This window comes from Helicoverpa armigera, chromosome 18 (genome assembly GCF_030705265.1).
Source record: "Helicoverpa armigera isolate CAAS_96S chromosome 18, ASM3070526v1, whole genome shotgun sequence".
NCBI classification, from domain to species: domain Eukaryota; kingdom Metazoa; phylum Arthropoda; class Insecta; order Lepidoptera; family Noctuidae; genus Helicoverpa; species Helicoverpa armigera.
In genome coordinates this window covers 24,387-43,083 of record NC_087137.1, presented here as the reverse complement: position 1 = coordinate 43,083, position 18,697 = coordinate 24,387, and the positions used below count along the sequence as shown (strand labels likewise).

The 18,697-nt window shown below is 40.4% G+C and overlaps 2 protein-coding genes across 2 annotated transcripts; one reads left to right on the top strand and one right to left on the bottom strand.

The window, feature by feature from the left end:
- Positions 1 to 1,143: 1,143 nt before the first annotated feature.
- Positions 1,144 to 6,038, top strand: LOC110379590 (membrane-bound alkaline phosphatase). The gene is given in 6 exon segments (XM_021339316.3): positions 1,144 to 1,325; positions 1,327 to 1,489; positions 1,582 to 1,774; positions 1,851 to 2,023; positions 3,465 to 4,116; positions 5,732 to 6,038. Coding segments are annotated over 6 exon segments (1,632 nt in total). The 5' UTR covers positions 1,144 to 1,158; the 3' UTR covers positions 6,016 to 6,038.
- A 5,694-nt stretch (positions 6,039 to 11,732) lies between these two features.
- LOC110379591 (membrane-bound alkaline phosphatase) lies at positions 11,733 to 16,720 on the bottom strand. Its single transcript, XM_021339317.3, has 5 exons — positions 16,363 to 16,720; positions 16,089 to 16,281; positions 14,302 to 14,474; positions 13,069 to 13,720; positions 11,733 to 12,600 (listed from the first exon to the last, which is right to left on the bottom strand). Exons 1-5 carry the CDS (start codon positions 16,690 to 16,692, stop codon positions 12,341 to 12,343), a joined length of 1,608 nt encoding a protein of 535 aa, XP_021194992.3. The 5' UTR covers positions 16,693 to 16,720; the 3' UTR covers positions 11,733 to 12,340.
- Between the last annotated feature and the right edge of the window lie 1,977 nt (positions 16,721 to 18,697).

Genomic DNA, 18,697 nt, shown 5'->3' with positions numbered 1-18,697 from the left:
GCACTTGCACCTTTTTAGATCATTATACAAAATATTTACAAACGATTATTAACTCATGAATAAAAGGGAAATAATAATGTCGGGACACCTTAATAATAATGTCGGGACACCTTTTCACACACGGTTGGTTAGCCCCATGGTAAGTTATTAATTAACTTGTGTTATGGGTGCTAACACAACTGATAAACTACATATAGCTACATATTTATAAATACATATTGAAACACCCAGACCACGATCAACAAGCATGCTCATCACACAAATGTCGACCGAACCGGGAATCGAACCCGGGACCTCAGATTCGGCATTCCGGCTTGGTGACCATTGCGCCATAGAGGTCGTCAGAAAGATTTTTATTTATATTAACTGAAACATTTACATACATTTTTAAAATAGTAAAATTATTCATATACATCTTTAAGCTAACTAATAAGTTAGCTTAAAAAAACTAATATTTATAGTAAGTGAACATAGTAGGTTATTACCTACTATAAATATTATATTACAGGTAAGTATTTATTTATCTGAATATGGCATTTTCATAAAAAAAAATATTACTATACTCTCAAAATTAATGAGGATAACAGGTTTCATATCTCAAAGTTACATTCGGACCTCAGCATTTCAGCTTTTGGTGAGATTTTTTCATCTTTTATTCTAAAACAAAGCTATTGTTATGCTACTTTTTCAGTATTCTACAAACGAGTATAGTGAAATGACTTAGAGAAGCGAATGAATTACGCTTTCTTAGGGGCATTGTCTGAGTTTGTGATGTAGCAGTGCTAGAACTGTAGGTCACCGCGCCTAGCCCACGAGGTGACGCCGTGCGCGCCGCCTGCGTGCCGCCTGCATGCCGCCTGCGTGCCGCCTGCATGCCGCCTGCGTGCCGCCTGACGCTCGCTGTAGTCACAAGCGACAGACCTCTTGTACAAATACAGTAACGGTAACGAAGCCTTTTAACTTTGCCTTCTTCATGTTTCATTGTGCTGTATTTTCTTTTTTTTACACGAACTAATATTATATCTTAACATGAACAAATCATGGAGTCTAGTAGTGCTTTTTTAATGATCATGGATTTGTAATATGTACAACGCCGAAGATTAGATAAGCAGCTGTCAGCAGATAAAAACGGAACCTTAGGGGCAGCAGCGGTACTCGATGAGTCGGACGCCTCATGATGTTGCTGGTGCACTTGCTGATGGGCGCGCTCGCGGTGAGCGCGGTGGCGGCGCGGTGACGGGCGCGGTGGCGGGCGCGGGTAGAGACGAGAGCAGCGCCGCGTACTGGCACGCCGAGGCGCAGGCCGGCATCGCCGCGCGCTGGCGCGCCGCCCGCCGAACGAGCGCGTAACGTCATCATGTTCCTGGGCGACGGCATGTCCGTGCCGACGCTCGCGGCCGCGCGCACGCTGCTCGGACAGCGCCAAGGTGCCACTGGCGAAGAGGCCAAGTTAACTTTTGAAACGTTCCCTACTGCTGGTTTAGTCAAGGTTTGTGGTTTTTATGTAGAACGATGAAACGGTTCGCCAAGCTAACATTGCGCACATGTGATAAAATGATCATTTGCTATTATTTTCTGCAGACATATTGTGTGAATGCACAAGTGGCGGACTCGGCATGTACAGCAACCGCGTACCTGTGCGGCGCCAAGGCCAACCAGGGCACGCTGGGCTTGAGCGCTGCGGTGCCGCGCTGGGACTGCGACGCCTCCACTGACACCTCGCAACACGTCGAATCCATCGCTGAGTGGGCGCTTGCAGACGGTCGAGATGCGGGTAAGCGTCATGCTAGTTTCAATTCATCACTTAAAACCTTGCAAAAGAAGTAGGTACGATGTATTAAAGTGAACAGGTATCGTGACAACGACGCGCATCACGCACGCGTCGCCGGCCGGCACGTTCGCCAAGGCGGCCAACCGGCACTGGGAGAACGACGCCGAGGTGCGCCAGGCGGGCCACGACCCGCAGCGCTGCCCCGACATCGCGCACCAGCTCGTGCACAACTACCCCGGCAACCAGTTCAAGGTATCGTACTCTGTATCTACCATTATTACTAATATAATAGTTATTTTTCATACAAGAGTGCAAAGTTGCTTTTTAACCGCGGGCTCAATTTTGATGACCGAGCAAGCGAAGGATTCTAAAATTGAAACACGAGCGTAGCGAGTGTTTCAATAATTAGAATCCTGAGCGATAGCGAGGTTATCGAAAGAACACAAGGTGAAAAATCTTTGTAATCGAGTGCAACACGTAACTTTTCATCCCACCTCATCGAGGAAATTTCTAATCTCAAAAAAAGGAAATGGCACGCACGTCACACATGGAAAATTAAAAAGATGTACCTATTAAAATTTATTTATGCAAAAACTCAGTTTAAAAATGTAATGAGGTTTAAAATCGATCTCAAAACAATAAAAAAAAATATTTTCATCCCACTTCATCGAGGAAATTACTAAATGCAAAAAGAAACAAAATGGCGCGCACATATGGGTATCAAATTAAAAAGATGTGCATATTAAAGTTAATTTATTTGAAAACTCAGTTTTAAAACGGAACGATTTTAAAAATCTTTGTAAAAACAATAATAAAAATTACTTAATCGATTGAATAATTACACTAGTCAACAGCATTTTCGTATCCAAGGTGAAACATATAAATCTTTGCAGATTATCTATCACAGAATCGAAGTCTAGAACACTGGACTGCTCTAGCACGTCTAGTTTTTGAAAATCTAAAACGCTTTTTAACGATATTTAAAGCCATTTTCTACAGACACTATTTTTTTTTCGTATTTTCTAACTAAAGAATCATTTAGCTCTTCTCAATTCAAATCCAGTTACTTTACATCATTACGAGTTTTCTTTCTCAAGATATACCATTTTTCATTTACGGTGTATTTTGTCCATACTAAAATGTCTATTAGTAATGTAAGGAAAATCGTACGACGTAGCTGAAAAAAAATATCACGAGGATGGAAACTCGTACTGATGTAAAGTAAACTGGACTTGAATTGAGAAGAGCAGTGCTAAATGATTCTTTAGTTAGAAAATACGAAAAAAAAAATAGTGTCTGTAAAAAAATGGCTTTAAATATCGTTAAAAAAGCGTTTTAAGGCATTTTCAGATTGGTTTTTCTCCAAAAGTAGACGTGCTAGAGCAGTCCTGTGTTCTATGTTGAGTAGTGTTATTTTAAGCAGTATTTTATTTGTTTAACTATAAAATGGAGTATTGCACACGATGTACTTCAAATCACTTTGCGGCTCTAGAGGATAAAAACGGCTTTTGCGCTCAGATATCTAAGGGTAAAACTAATCTCTCCGAGATGGTGGGATGAAATAGTTATTCATCTGTAAGTTTTACACATTACTACACTCACATCACATTACATTCACTTGTGTATTGATATTTACAGTTTGATCTTACTTCACTTTGTGCTCATTTTAACATCGATTTCTTTCCTGTTAAAGGTCATTTTAGGTGGAGGAAGGCGCGAATTCATTCCCACTTCATCCATAGACGAAGAGGGACGATCCGGTAGGAGGACAGATGGCCGCAATTTAATCGAAGAATGGCAACGCGATAAGGTTTCACGAAACGTCAGTCACCGATATATCTGGAACCGCGATCAGTTGATGGACTCATACTCATCACCACCTCAATATTTGCTGGGATTGTTCGAGAATAATCACCTGCAGTACCATTTGCAAGCTAACTCTTCAACTGAACCCACTCTCGCTGAACTAACAGAGGTGGCGATTCGATCATTAAGACGCAATGAGAAGGGATTCTTCCTGTTCGTGGAGGGGGGGCGCATCGACCACGCGCACCATGACAACCTGGTGGAGCTTGCACTCGACGAGACGCTGGAGATGGACAAGGCCGTGGCCACCGCCACGAAGATGCTCTCAGAGGACGACTCGCTCATCGTGGTCACTGCCGACCACGCACACGTCATGACCATCAATGGCTACTCCGGCCGCGGTAATGACATCCTCGGGCCCTCCAGGGAGGTGGGACGTGACGGAGTACCCTACATGACACTATCCTACGCCAATGGACCCGGATTCCGTCCGCACGTGAATGGAACAAGACAAAATGTTACTGCTGAACCAAACTACCGTGAGTTTATTATAATTAATTATAAACTTGAAGAATTTATATTTCTAAACTGCTCTAATCTCAGGACCGACCGGTCCAACCTGGTGTTGACGTGATTTTTTATGCGATGTCAAAAGAAAAGAGGTTGTCAATACAATTTTTTTAAATGTAGGCAGTGGAAGTGATGTAGAATGACGTAGGCTATTTTCTGTCACTTTCTAGCCCCCACTTCCTTAAAATAGAAGGTGGAAGTTTGTATGGAGCATTCCGCAATTTTCAAGACAGAAAGTTAAAAAGCTTGGTATGCAGATTATATAATATGAAACTAACTAAAAGTTCGTGATCCACTGCCTTCAAATGGCTTGTTTGTTATATGGGACTTTTTGGAGTAACAATTAGGTAGTAGCAAGGTAGAAAGCTAAAAATCGGTACACAGACTCTTTGCTACCGTGTTCCCCGAATTTCACGTGAGCTAAGCCGAGGGTAGTTAAAAAAACTTAAACAAATGGAGTATTTTGTTTATCCTTACTATACTATCCTTACTTATATATATATATATATATATATATATATATATATATAATATTATAAATCGGAAAGTGAGTTTGTTTGTTTGTTTGTTTGTTCCGCTTTCACGCCGTAACTACTGAACCGATTGCTTTGAAATTTTGCAGACGTAAAGTTAGAAGTCCGGATTAAATAATAGGGTACTTTTTATCCCGAAAAAAATAGATATTCCCGAGGGAAAACAAAAATATTGTTTGCTTGATGGATGGATTGTAGATGGCGCTGTGTGTCGTTGTAGCTAAATGATACGATAATGAATCCCCGAAAATGAGGAATTCCCGAGGGATGATGTACAATTTGTTTAATCGTCTAAACTGTTTTTTTTTTTACATCTACTTATATATTGCAAACGAATATGAACATATAAATTTAGAAGCTAAATGATACGATAATGAATCCTCGAAAATGAGGAATTCCCGAGAGATGACGTACAATTTGTTTTATCGTCTTAACTGTTTTTTTTACATCTACTTATCCTGAAATAACTATAATTCAACGAATTATGATTGGTATAAGTATTAGTTAAGTTATTTAGTTCTTGAGGTATGCGATAGATGGCGCTGGGTGTTTTTAAAACGTGGTAACGATGTGTTTTTAAAATACGTAAGAAGTGGAATGATAGCTTTTTAAAACGTGGTGACGTTGTTTTTTTTAAGATACGTAAGAATTGCAATGATATCTCGAGCTTTAACCTGTAGCTCATTGTTCAATCGCGAGCTTCCCGATAGCTCGATAGATGGCGTTGTGCTTTTCTGTATCGCAATGTTAAGGTTCGCCGCGGGCCCAGTAGCGCCAGGGCCAGCCGCGGCTGCGGGTTGTTCGAAAGAGGTACCGCGGCCCTGGTATATAAAAGGCCTAGGACGGAACACGACGATTTTAGTCAGTAAGAGTCTGACACTCCCTCACCGCTGCTAACCCACAGCGGGAGGGGTGAACCGAATTCCACGCGGGCGAAGCCGCGGGCGGAAAGCTAGTATCAAATAAGTGTGCAAACATTATATTATCACAACATTATGTAATGACAAACTAGTTTTGTTTAGATAGCATTAGGTATAAACTGGTTCCGCAGGCAATCTGGACTGGAAGACGCACGTGGACGTGCCGCTGGAGGACGAGACGCACGGCGGCGACGACGTGGCCGTGTTCGCGCGCGGGCCGCACCACTCCATGTTCACGGGGCTGTACGAGCAGAGCCAGCTGCCGCACCTCATGGCCTACGCCGCCTGCATCGGCCCCGGCCGGCACGCCTGCGCCAGCGTCAGTGCAGCGCAACTCACCACTTCACCGCGCACATTCACCGTTACTGTAACAATCTTCCTTGTGATTGCTTTCAGACGGCCTAAAGACTTATAAATAAATAAAGATCTGATTAAGCACGATGTGTTGTTAATTATTCCTGAATTTAAATAACATAATTATTATCCATAATATTGGCCGTTTTCCCCCAGTTTCATCCACGTGTCAAAATATAGCCCAGATGTTACTTGGGAAGAGTGTAGCTTTCCAACAGTGAAAGAGATACAAACGCAATCAGCATAAAGATCATTCATAAACATTTATGAAATTGGGTTACTCTGACATGCTATGACACAATGACAAACAAAGCAGCGCATATTAGCCACTTTCCCGTCTACCGTAATTCCAATCGATTATTTACGTATGTTATGTCAACCTCTTGAAATATTGCACAAATGCAAATCAACAGCTTGTAACACTGAGGCTCGTCAAGATCCTAAGATAGACAGGAAAGCACAACACGCAAAGAAAGTACAATAGGCGGTTTTATCGCTTAACAGCAATTTCTTCGAGACAACCTTTGAATGGAGTATAGGTATCTTTTGAAAATATTGAAAACGGGCAGTTTAGGGCGCACATACATCTATATATATGTATACGTATATGTAAAAGTCAACAGTAAATAACAGTAATAAATCGTACTGGAAGCCTTGATTGATTGGTGAATTTATTTAAAAAAACCGGCCAAGTGCGAGTCGGACTCGTGCACGAAGGGTTCCGTAAATTACAGTTAAATCAACCTATCTCAAAAACTATAAGAGATACTTTGATCAAACCAAAAATCGTTGAAAGAGTTAATTAGCATGCATCACCTCTATTTTTTTTAGAATTTTATACCCCGTAGTTATAAAAATAGAGGGGGGGGGACATACTTTTTACGACTTTGAGAGCTGATATCTCAAAAACCGTTCACTTTAAGAAAAATGTTTTTTAGAAAACTTTATATCATTTTAAAAGACCTTTCCATTGATACCCCACACGGGTATGTACATCGAAAAAAAAAATTTCATCCCTCAGTTACATGTATGGGGGGCCCCACCCCCAATTCTTTTTTTTACTATTTAGTGTCATATTTTTGTAGCGGTTCATACAACACATATTCCCATCAAATTTCATCACTGTAGTACTTATAGTTTCCGAGTAAATCGGCTGTGACAGACGGACAGACGGACAGACGGACATGACGAAACTATAAGGGTTCCGTTTTTGCCATTTTGGCTACGGAACCCTAAAAAGTGGGCGGGTTGTAAAGAAAGCGTTTGAGGGCGAAACTAGTTCCTCGTCCCTTGAACATCCGCATTTTGACGTTCTATTTTCTTAGGAGATATGGCGTAATGATATCTCCGTGTCTACAACCAGTAATTCTAAAATCAAATCATCTACAAAAGTGACATCGAAAGTACAGAATATCGGAGAAAAGAATATCGAATGGCCTTAATATCGATATTTTTATGTTTAATTTTTAAAAGCTGATCGGAATGGTACCTAAGGTATTTTACCACCAAATCGTTCTAAATAATGCCAGATCTACTGACAGTTGCATCGGATACACTATCAGAAAAAGAACTTACAACAGAATAAAAGGTATTGGAATTGCCTATTAACGCAAAAGTATCCAAAATAAGGGTCATGGCTCACATTATACCGGCACCGCAACAGCACCGCTCCACACCAGCATTTAACTTGTCATTCAATTTAGAGCATTAAATCGTGTATAGTATAATATATTTCATAATGTCAATATGAAAAAGCCAACGGCGGGCAGTCAGCACGTTTGCCGCTACCACACAACTCGACTCGCAGCCCACGTGCTGCAAGCGAGCGGACCGTATGTGTACAGCGCGCCGACGGCATGCTCATTACGCTCCGACTCCGAGTCGGCAGCGAAGCAATCAATGTTCAATCATAACTGGCTTAAAACAATAATGAGTTTGCGGTGACAGCAAGCTTACACCTCGCGGCCGGCGCGCGGACTGCGATCTTGCACCTTGCGGACAACGCGTAGTTAGCGCGCTGGCAGCTAGCCGTAGTCTAAATTCGAAGCGACGCCGTGCTGCAGCTGTGCCGTTGCCATAGCCTATAATGTGCCATGACCCTTACTCTTTATACTCTTTTATACAAAATATTCTGCAATCATCATCATATCAGCCAATTGCTGTCCATTGCTGAACGTAGGCAACTTATTCTGCCAAAGTATAAAAATAAAGCGAATAACGCAGCTCTAATTAACTTATTAGCCAATGTAATGTCATCTGCAGACATCATTCAGTCTGTGCAATCTATACCGAGATGACCAAAGCTCAAAGCATTTGATTATGTGCATCATAACATTTTACTACAGAAATTACAGTAATGGTATAAGAGGAAACAACAAATATTTTTAAGTTAATAGGATCATACTTAAGAAATGACTTTTTCAAGAATATGACAAAAGCTAAAATAGAACCCGTTTATGCATAAAAACCAACAAAGTTAAAGTACGGTGTCCCACAAGGTACAGTACTGGGCCGCTTCTTTTCCTCATTACATAGACGATCATCCAAAAGTAACTGCTAATAACAAAATGATTTGTTTTGCAGATGACATTATATCTGTAATACAAACGATTAAAATAATACATAGTTTAAAAACTAAAAAAAAAACGTTTTCAAAAACTACTTTACTTTGATGAAAAAAGCGTGGAGCGTATTTTTACTTTATACTATTATTTTTAGGAAATAAGTACTTTTTTAGATTTATATTTGTTTTAGATACCTATATCATGGGGGTGGATTTTAAATAGCCAGTCCACCATCTTGGAGAGGCTGCCATATTGAATTTGTAAAGACACTTCTTAGCTAGTTATTGTATAAAAATGTATCCTTATCAAATACCGGGAAGTAGGTCAAATTAAGATACCAAGATTTTCTTAGATACACAGTCACAAGTGAAGCTAATTTAATCGTGTTAACATTAATAGTTAGGAGCATGACATGAATCGAACTGTTAACATGACATTATAAACTGGTTATAGAATAATAACTTATTATCAACTTGAGTACGACAAAATTTAAGCACTTTCACCGACCTTCACCTAACAATCCTCAGACGTAAATCATGCCCACCAACGTTGCTCTATTGAAGAAGCAAGCTCTTAGGTAAATTGATCGATAATATAATATTATATACTCTAATGTTCCCCAGTGTGGCCTAGTGTGGCCTAGTGTGGCCAGTGGCCTAGTGGGCAAAGAACCAACCTCTCGAGTATGAGGGCGCGGGTTCGATTCCAGGTCAGGCAAGTACCAATGCAACTTTTCTAAGTTTGTATGTACTTTCTAAGTGTATCTTAGACGCCAATGACTGTGTTTCGGATGGCACGTTAAACTGTAGGTCCCGGCTGTCATTGAACATCCTTGGCAGTCGTTACGGGTAGTCAGAAGCCAGTAAGTCTGACACCAGTCTAGCCAAGGGGTATTGGGTTGCCCGGGTAACTGGGTTGAGGGGGTCAGATAGGGCAGTCGCTCCTTGTAAAGCACTGGTACTCAGCTACATCCGGTTAGACTGGAAGCCGACCCCAACGTAGTTTGGGAAAAAGGCTCGGAGGATGATGTAATGTTCCCCAGTACCCAGTCCAGTTTCCCATTACTCAATACTCAATAATAAAGAATTGAGTATTGAGTAATGGGAAACTCATATTGAGGAATAATGAAGGAGACTAGGGATTCGGGTTTGTTGTAAAATCCCTAATTGAGTTCTGCCTCTTCTGTTTACGGGTTCAGGGGTTGTATGAAGCACGGCGTTCGGATACCGGATATATTTCGCGTAAAGCCTAAAGAGAATTGTTCTCTCGGACATATCGGATATCATATTTAAATTAAGTTATTACACGCTTTTTATTAGCTTCACCTGTATGTTTGTATATTTGTATGTTTGTATGTTTGTTTGTAACCGACTTCTTTGGGCGCGATTTTGACCCACTTTAAACGGCCAGATTTCGTTCAAACTTTGTAGATTTATTGAGGACCGATGACAATACACTAATTTGATAAAATTATTCCATTTTTAACCGACTTCCCAAAAAGGAGGAGGTTCTTAATTCGGCCGGTATGTTTTTTTACTCCGAGGTTTATAGACCGATTTACGTGATTCTTTTTTTGTTCGACTCGGGATAGCTGCCAGTTGGTCCCATAGTCATCAGGTCAGGATCTGATGATGGAAACCCTGAGAAATCGAGGGCAACCTTCGATAGTTGTAGGCATACATAGGATAAAAACTTGACACTCAGGTGTACGCCTAAAATCACTTTTCAACTGTGAAGATTTGGAGCTGACCTGATGATGGAGACCAGAGAGGGTCGAGGGAACTCGACAACTGAATATGTAAACTACCTCGTGTTTGGGCTTAAATTATTTGTATTGACAAGACCTTTGCAAAAGTGAAGGTTTGGAGCTGATCTGGCGATGGAGACCAGAGAAAGTCGAGGGAACTCGACAACTGAATATGTAAACTACCTCGTGTTTGGGCTTAAATTATTTGTATTGACAAGACCTTTGCAACAGTGAAGGTTTGGAGCTGACCTGATGATGGAAACCAGAGAAAGTCGAGGGAACTCGACAACTGAATATATAAAATACCTCGTTTGGACTTATATTCTTTGTATTGATAAGAACTTCCCACTTGTATGGATAGTGACAACTATTCGTATCACTGAAGCTTTAAATAAAAAAACTTTTTTACAAAAAAATTAAACCGACTTCCCAAAACACTAAAAAGCAAAAAAAATAACTAATTTTAGGTGCATCGGCCTAGAGGTCGGTGGCAAAATTTACTTAGTAACATCCATTAGACACCGACTTCTAGGCTTTTCAATTTGCAAAATATGATTTTTGTTAATTTATATAATTTTCATCTATAGTCGATAAAGTAAGAAAATTAAATTTTCTAGAATTTTTCTCTACAGTCGACAAGGCAGGACTCGATGTTAATTTTTATTTCCAATAATTATCTTTAGCCGTTTTCTCTAATATTGCCAATTTTTTGTATACTAAAGATAATTTAATTCTACAAAACAAATAATAGTTTTAAAACAAACTAAAAAGTAGAAAATAAATAATAGTTAAAAAAAAACTAAAAAACACGCTTTTTATAGAAAACGGAACTAAAAAATTGAAAATAAATTTTAATGAATTTAAATTAAAAAATAGTGTTAAAAATTTCAATGAATATAAATTAATAATAGTGTGAATACAAAAAAAAATATTTTAAAAAAGCGTGGGGTGCTTTTTAAGATATTATCGAAATGAAAATCACTCTACTCATATCTGTCAATAAAATATTTATAACTATTGACACCATGCACCCCACGCTTTTTTTTAAATATATCTTTTTATTTTTTAAGTTACAGCTATTGCCCTGGGTATATACCGTAAGAATAGCACGTAAAGAAATAAATAGAAATTTTGTAAATTACTACATAGCTTCGCGTTTCCAAGAGAAATCTTCAAAAGTCCGGGATGAAAACTATCCTATGTTCTTTCTCAAAGTCAATATTCGATCTTTGTACCAAATTTTATTAAAATCAGTTCAGTGGTTTAGACTTGAAAGTGTAACAGACAGACAGAGTTGCTTTCGCATTGATAATATTTGAGGGATTTGGAACTGAAACTCATGCTACTGGTAGATATAAAATAATCTGATGCCATAAATGCAAAACAACTGAAGTTTGGCTTTTACTTCTCAGCATACTTAGCAAATGGTGACATGTGAGGATTTTGTCAAGTTAATCAAATTTCAAATTGTAGAAGAACAATTTATTATATTTTGCATTTTTATAAGTATTATCATTAACCTATAACTAAATAATATACACACAGTGATAAGATAATGTAAAGTAAGTAATACACTGACAAAACTGTTGAACAGACTACTATTAGGATTTTGAAGAAAATAATACTTTTAGAGTTAATGAGCACCTACCCAACGTCAAATGTTGGGTATCGAATAAAAATATTGTAAAATAAGAAAGACTTTGGTGAAAATCTAGAATTACATAATACGAAATAGCTGTCCAGGGTTCGACTAACACTAACAATTTAAAAAGACCTTCATGTTACCGCTAGCTAACACACTTTTCTCGTTACCTGAAATCGGTTTCAGTTGTTATTGGTTGACGTTTCACTCCCTCATTTGTCATTTCATTGTCTGATGCAAGGGATTGACGTAAACCTACTCTCGCCGTACGCGCACAACTACAAATTTCACCACCCGTTCTTTCTTATTAATAAGGACCTATATCAAGTTTCCTATGTAACTGTTATTATTACTCACAAACACAGCACAGATCTGTTTATCTAAATAAATATCAAATAGGTTTAAAACATACATTATTATAATTTTAATATTATTATCGTAGTAAAATGGAAGTGAATAGAGCGAGCAGAGCTACGAAGAAGTGCGCGCTAGGCAAGTGCGCGGCACTGGCGCAGGCGTGCCGGCCGGGGCCGATGCAGGCGGCGTAGGCCATGAGGTGCGGCAGCTGGCTCTGCTCGTACAGCCCCGTGAACATGGAGTGGTGCGGCCCGCGCGCGAACACGGCCACGTCGTCGCCGCCGTGCGTCTCGTCCACCAGCGGCACGTCCACGTGCGACTCCCAGTCCAGATTGCCTGCCAATGAAATTGTCATCAAAAATTGTCGTCGTAAATAGTAAATAATCAGATTGTATACTATAAATAAAGTTTAGCTTTATAATATCGCCTCACTTATAAACCTTTGATACAACGTATAAATGGTGACTAAGTAGATTGTACTTCTTATTTTACTATGAGAAAGAAACCAAGACTTGGCCAAGTTATTTTTTTACTATTTAAAAAAAATATTTATTCTTTTTTCCATACTGATTTAAGAGTCCGAACAAACTGGCCGACTAAAATTTTGCAGAGTGCTGGTTCTCTAACTTTACTATCAATCTAAAATATTATTCTCTACTTTACTATTATTATCCATAGCATCTGTTACACTTTTAAAAGCAAATTGATATTGCCAGTTTGAGTTTTTGAAATGACGGAAAATTTTAATTGAATAAAAAAATACTTAGAAATGATAAACGTAGACATATAGTCATTTTCACTTACGATAGTTTGGTTCTGCAGTAACATTTTGCCGGATGTCATTCACGTGTGGACGGAATCCGGGTCCATTAGTGTAGGATAGCGTCATGTAAGGCATTCTGTCACGTCCCACATCCCTGGAGGGCCCGAGGATGTCGTTACCGCGGCCGGAGTAGCCGTTGATGGTCATGACGTGTGCGTGGTCGGCAGTGACCACGATGAGCGAGTCGTCCTCTGAGAGCATCTTCGTGGCGGTGGCCACGGCCTTGTCCATCTCCAGCGTCTCGTCGAGTGCAAGCTCCACCAGGTTGTCATGGTGCGCGTGGTCGATGCGCCCCCCCTCCACGAACAGGAAGAATCCCTTCTCATTGCGTCTTAATGATCGAATCGCCACCTCTGTTAGTTCAGCGAGAGTGGGTTCAGTCTGAGGATCTGATTTCAAGTGATATTCCATATGACTGCTCTCGAACAGACCTAACATGTACTCAGGCAGGTCATCATTCAGGTTCATTAATTGCTCACGTTGCCAAAGGTATTGATGGCTGACATTACGAGAATCCTTATCATTCTTCCACTCCTGGATAAGGTCGCGGTTGTCTATCCTCCTACCATAAGACCCTTCGTCGTCCTGAACTGTGTTTGGCAAAAAGGCGCGCCTGCCACCACCGAATATAACCTTCAAGGAATATTTCGCATTATTTAAAGGAAAACAAATAATACACAAAATAGAGATGAGAAGTAGATAATGTATTAATGATTTTTGTAAATACATATAATTGTATAAATATGTATTTGATTGTTATCATACTACGAAACTGCCCAAATTGTATATATATTACGTACGGTTTTATCACTTAGCAAAATCGTTTACATCGTATTATTTTTTTACATCGTACTTTTGTCCTGTCACCGGAAAATAAGAAGAACTTATATATTTCCTAGTTTGAAAACTTTCTAAAGGTTCTAAACGAGTTGTAAACTGATCAATTTTAATTAAGAACAAAACCATGCTTTACCTTCATGCTTTGTAAGGCCCATATTATTTCTGATATGTAAAGCCGATCAACAGGTCTCTCCTCAATATTTTCCTACACAATTAGTTAGTCATAATTACGCCTAATTAATAGTGATTTAAAACAAACAACTATCTAAGTCATGGGTTTTGTTTGGGAAGTGATATTAGTAACAAAAGGTAGTTACAAACACAGTTACACTTAGTAACAAGTTAAATTCTTTGATGTCCACAAATGATCTCACCTTGAACTTGTTACCGGGATGATGGTGTACCAACTGATGCGCGATGTCAGGGCAGTCCTTGGCGTCCAAGCCCATCTGCGACACTTCACCGTCGTTCTCCCAGGTGCGGTTCGCCGTCTTCGCGAACGTGCCCGCCGGAGACGCGTGAGTGATACGAGTCGTCGTCACAATACCTACAAATCAAAATTTAATTGTTTCATACCTAGTACCGATTAGATTTTGAAAGACGGTTGTACCCTTAATCATTCATTGAGAAAAGCCAGTATTAACCTGAAAGCGGACTCAATAAAATGTTTATTCAAATTAGGCTGATAAATCAGCAATTTTCGAAGTTCAAAAACAAAAGACAGCCCCCAAAACGCCCCCCCTCTACCACTTCCTATGTGTTAGTAAAAATATTTGAAATCATAAATATTGCTTTTGAAACATTTGAGCGAGTTTGTGGACTAAATTTATAATGCTCATTACCTACAACGAGCAGTAATGTAATCATCATTGACTATCGTCATCAGCCTTTTTATCGTCCCACGGTTTGTTGGGCACAGGCGTAGGTACTCTCACAAAGAGAAGGATTGAACATATAACTTAATGTGGTTTGGTGGTTTTAGACATAATTGTCGAGCTAACCAAGAAATGTTTTCCTTCACCTTCAGTCAGTCATTGGTGTCCAATACTTGTACAAACACAGTTGCAGAAAATTTGAAATTATTTATGTAGGTGTACACTCCCATTATAAGGCTGAAGTGTTTGTTTGTTTGCTTGAACACGTTAATTTTAGGAAACACTTGTTTAATTTGATATTTTTTCGACTTTGGATAGTCATCGATTTTAATCGGGTATGCAAAGTACTTCTTTCCTTTTGCGAGGAAGTGATGTCGCAGAAGGAATCTACGGAACGGGAGAAGGAGATTTTGACTCCCTTCCCCGGTCGCAGAAGGCGCACCGGGCGCAGGAGAAGGGCTGACAACGCCCTCTTCCGCCCCCATGAATGGGTTCAAGGGCGAGGGACTTGGGGAAGTTGCCGCCCCTACTCAGTGAACCCGAGGCGGTGGAACGCGCAGGTTTCGGCGCGTGCCCCTGAGGCGATGTACAGGGTAGGCGAACACCTCACTACCCCGTGCAAGAGACGAGGCCCGTGCGAGGGCCAGCACTAATGTGGGGCAGTGGAAGAATCTGAATTCCCGCGGCCTCGCGCACACGTGCAAGGAGGACACAAGGGGGTTTTAGCCGGTAGGAGTCCAGCATACCCCTCCGCCTCTCCCCAGGCGGAGGAAGTCCATGAGGATTTCCCCCTCCCAAAAAAAAAAAGGGACGCGAGTGAAACCGCTGGCAGGAATGAGTACAAAAATTGAACTTCTTTATCAATTAACAGATAAATAAAAGTCGTGGTGGCCTAGTGGGCAAAGAACCAAACTCTCAAGTACGCGGGTTCGATTCCAGGTCAGGCAAGTACCAATGCAACTTTTCTAAGTTTGTATGTACTTTCTTAGTATATCTTAGACACCAATTACTGTGTTTCGGATGGCACGTTAAACTGTAGGGCCCGGCTGTCATTGAACATCCTTGGCAGTCGTTACGGGTAGTCAGAAGCCAGTAAGTCTGACACCAGTCTAACCAAGGGGTATTGGGTTGCCCAGGTAACTGGGTTGAGGAGGTCAGATAGGGCAGTCGCTCCTTGTAAAGTGCTGGTACTCAGCTACATCCGGTTAGAGTCAGGAGGATGAACAGATGAATAAAAGAAAGTCATGATCATTCGGGCAAAGATAAACTTTGATTTCATCACTCACCGACATCTCGTCCGTCAGCGAGCGCCCACTCCGCGATGGACTCGACGTGTGTCGCAGTGTTTGAAGCGGCTTGACAGTCTCCTCGGCGTACCGTGCCGTCTACGCCTATGGCGCCATAGTTATTTTTTACACCACACAAATACGCTGTGGCAGTACATGCGGAGTCTGCAATCTGGGCGTCCACACAGTACGTCTAAAACATAAGCGAAACTACCGTTTAACATTTTGATTCGCTTCAAAACAACCATCAAATAGCTGGTTACACCAAGCTAACCTTCACTAATCCGATTGTGGGGAAAGTCTCGAAATGCAACTTTGTCTCCTCTCCCGTTTTCCCTTGGCGCTGTCCGAGCAGCGTGCGCGCGGCGGCGAGCGTGGGCACCGACATGCCGTCGCCCAGGAACATGATGACGTTACGCGCTTTCTTCACGCTTTCAACTCGTTCCAGGCGAGCGTTGATGGCGGCCTGCGCGTCTTGCGCCCAGTAGTTGGCAGAGGTCTCGGCGCGGCTGGCGGCGGCCGGCGCCGCGGGATGCAGCCAGTGGGCGCGCGCGCTCGTCGCGCCGCACAGCACCGCCACTACGTACGGGAACAGTGTCACCATCGCGATTCTAACTGAACCAGTAAAGTCGCTCAACAGTTTTATATAATTGTCTCCAATATCTAATCTTCCAAATGATTTAATCAGAAAACACAGATGATATTACCGTAATTACCCAATTTGTTGATTATGACGTCCCACTATATTCACTTCAGTGTTCGGTTAAAGATTATGAAGTTGTTTATTGTTATTGCCTTGTAATATAACTGTGATTTAATGAATAACTTTTGTAAGCAAGTCACAGTCCAGATAAAAATAACCTTTGTCATTCCATCAGAAGTAAATCACAAGGTAGCTAGGTATTGCGGTGGTGTGTGTTTCTGAATTTCCCAGATTAACACGCGACAAGCCGTGTGATCACGGTTAAACTGGCATCCCGAAGAAACTGCTGCCCGTACCGGGACGAAATATAGCTTATATTATCGATAAGGGTGTAGCTTTGAACGTGTACTTACAAACAAAAAATTATTCCTTTCTATTAAACTACTAGTATTATGTAGATAATATGCTCGCCGAATTTAGAAAAACTGAGGCTCGTCAAGATATTTTTTAATGTAGGAACGAAGTTGTCCAGATGTACTTGTGTTTAATTTGTAAGGGTGCTTACATAAAGAAACAGGTTTCCGGTACAGACAAACCTGTACGGGTAGGTACCGATCAGTGCAGGTATAATATTTCAATACAATCGTAGTCACTCACTTATAAAGAAATAGGTAAGTTGAAACAGGTAAGCACCCTATAGCTTCTGGCCGCGACCTCGTACGGATCCTATTCATTATGCCATCGACAGCGGGGTCGTCAAACATCTGAAACGTCTGATGTCGAATTCTTAGAGCCCGGGGACAGGTAAACAACGGGATGCGCGAAACAATTCGACACTTTTCCAATCTTTCACTTTTGTAAGTCAACAGGAAATGCACATCAGACCAGATAACACGCTGAAAACTCAAGCGCTATTCAATCAGGGAACGTCTCGAAATCGAACTGAAGACAAAGAGTGAATCACGATTAGAACCCGACCGATTAAAGCTCAAAAGCATATTAATTTGATAAAGTTTTGGTCAGTAAAGTCAAATTAACAATGATCATCGAAAATACTATCGTCATCGAAAATCATTCCTAAAGTGTTGCCGCCTTCACCACGTGGATGTATTCCCAGCTTATGTTATTTTATAATCATACACTGAGATCATACAGTGAAATAAGTGATAGCTTTGATTTTCACATCAGACCCTTCTAATATTCGGTTTTCATAAGTCAACATTAAATAGCCGTCGTCATTCCTATATACGCAATGGTCTAGATAGGCTCTGTTTGTTCCACAACAGATGTTTCAGATCTTCTTTATTCTCACAACAGACAATGCTAATCAGGTGGAATCATTTTTGCTACAGTACCATGTCTGTATTTCTTAAGTTTAGTTAGTCTGACGCGGTTATGCATCCTGAGTTCAAGTGTTCAGGACAGTTTATAGACAAAAATATTTACCAGATTCAATACCAACTGTAGTTTGTAGGTACTCTTTCAGATTAAACTCTCAGAAGAATTAGAGTAAATATTAAGATTTAATATTCAGCTCTTTCTTTGTCTAACGACATCACATGATGTTGCTTTTCTTACAACTAGAATTATATGCTTTAATGTTATTTTATTGTAATCGCCAAAACGCCTGGTAATACTGTGAATGCTCTAAACTCAGTTTAGCAACAATGCACCAACATTGCTATTAATGTGTGACTATTGATTTAGGAGAATGCAGAACTACAGTCAAATATGTAGGATGAACCTTATTGAAATACATGCCTTACTTATAGTGAACCGTATTATGGAGAAATATGTAGGTATTAGCGTAGTAACTATTATAGTAATCTGTGGTATTAGTCTGTCATCACTAATAATGTCCAATGTAGCTTTTGTAGATAATTACATACTATTGTTTGAATATTGTTATAAGTTAGTGCTCATAGAATAAGGAAGGCGTTTTGGCCATAGCTTGTGGACAAAGACG

Coding starts and splice junctions, on each gene's coding strand:
- LOC110379591 (XM_021339317.3), bottom strand. CDS start 16,692: ATGGTGACACTGTTCCCGTACGTAGTGGCGGTGCTGTGCGGCGCGACG. Junction 13,721..14,301: donor ATCCCGGTAACAAGTTCAAG/GTGAGATCATTT, acceptor TATTCCTTGAAG/GTTATATTCGGTGGTGGCAG. Junction 12,601..13,068: donor TACTGCAGAACCAAACTATC/GTAAGTGAAAAT, acceptor TTTCATTGGCAG/GCAATCTGGACTGGGAGTCG.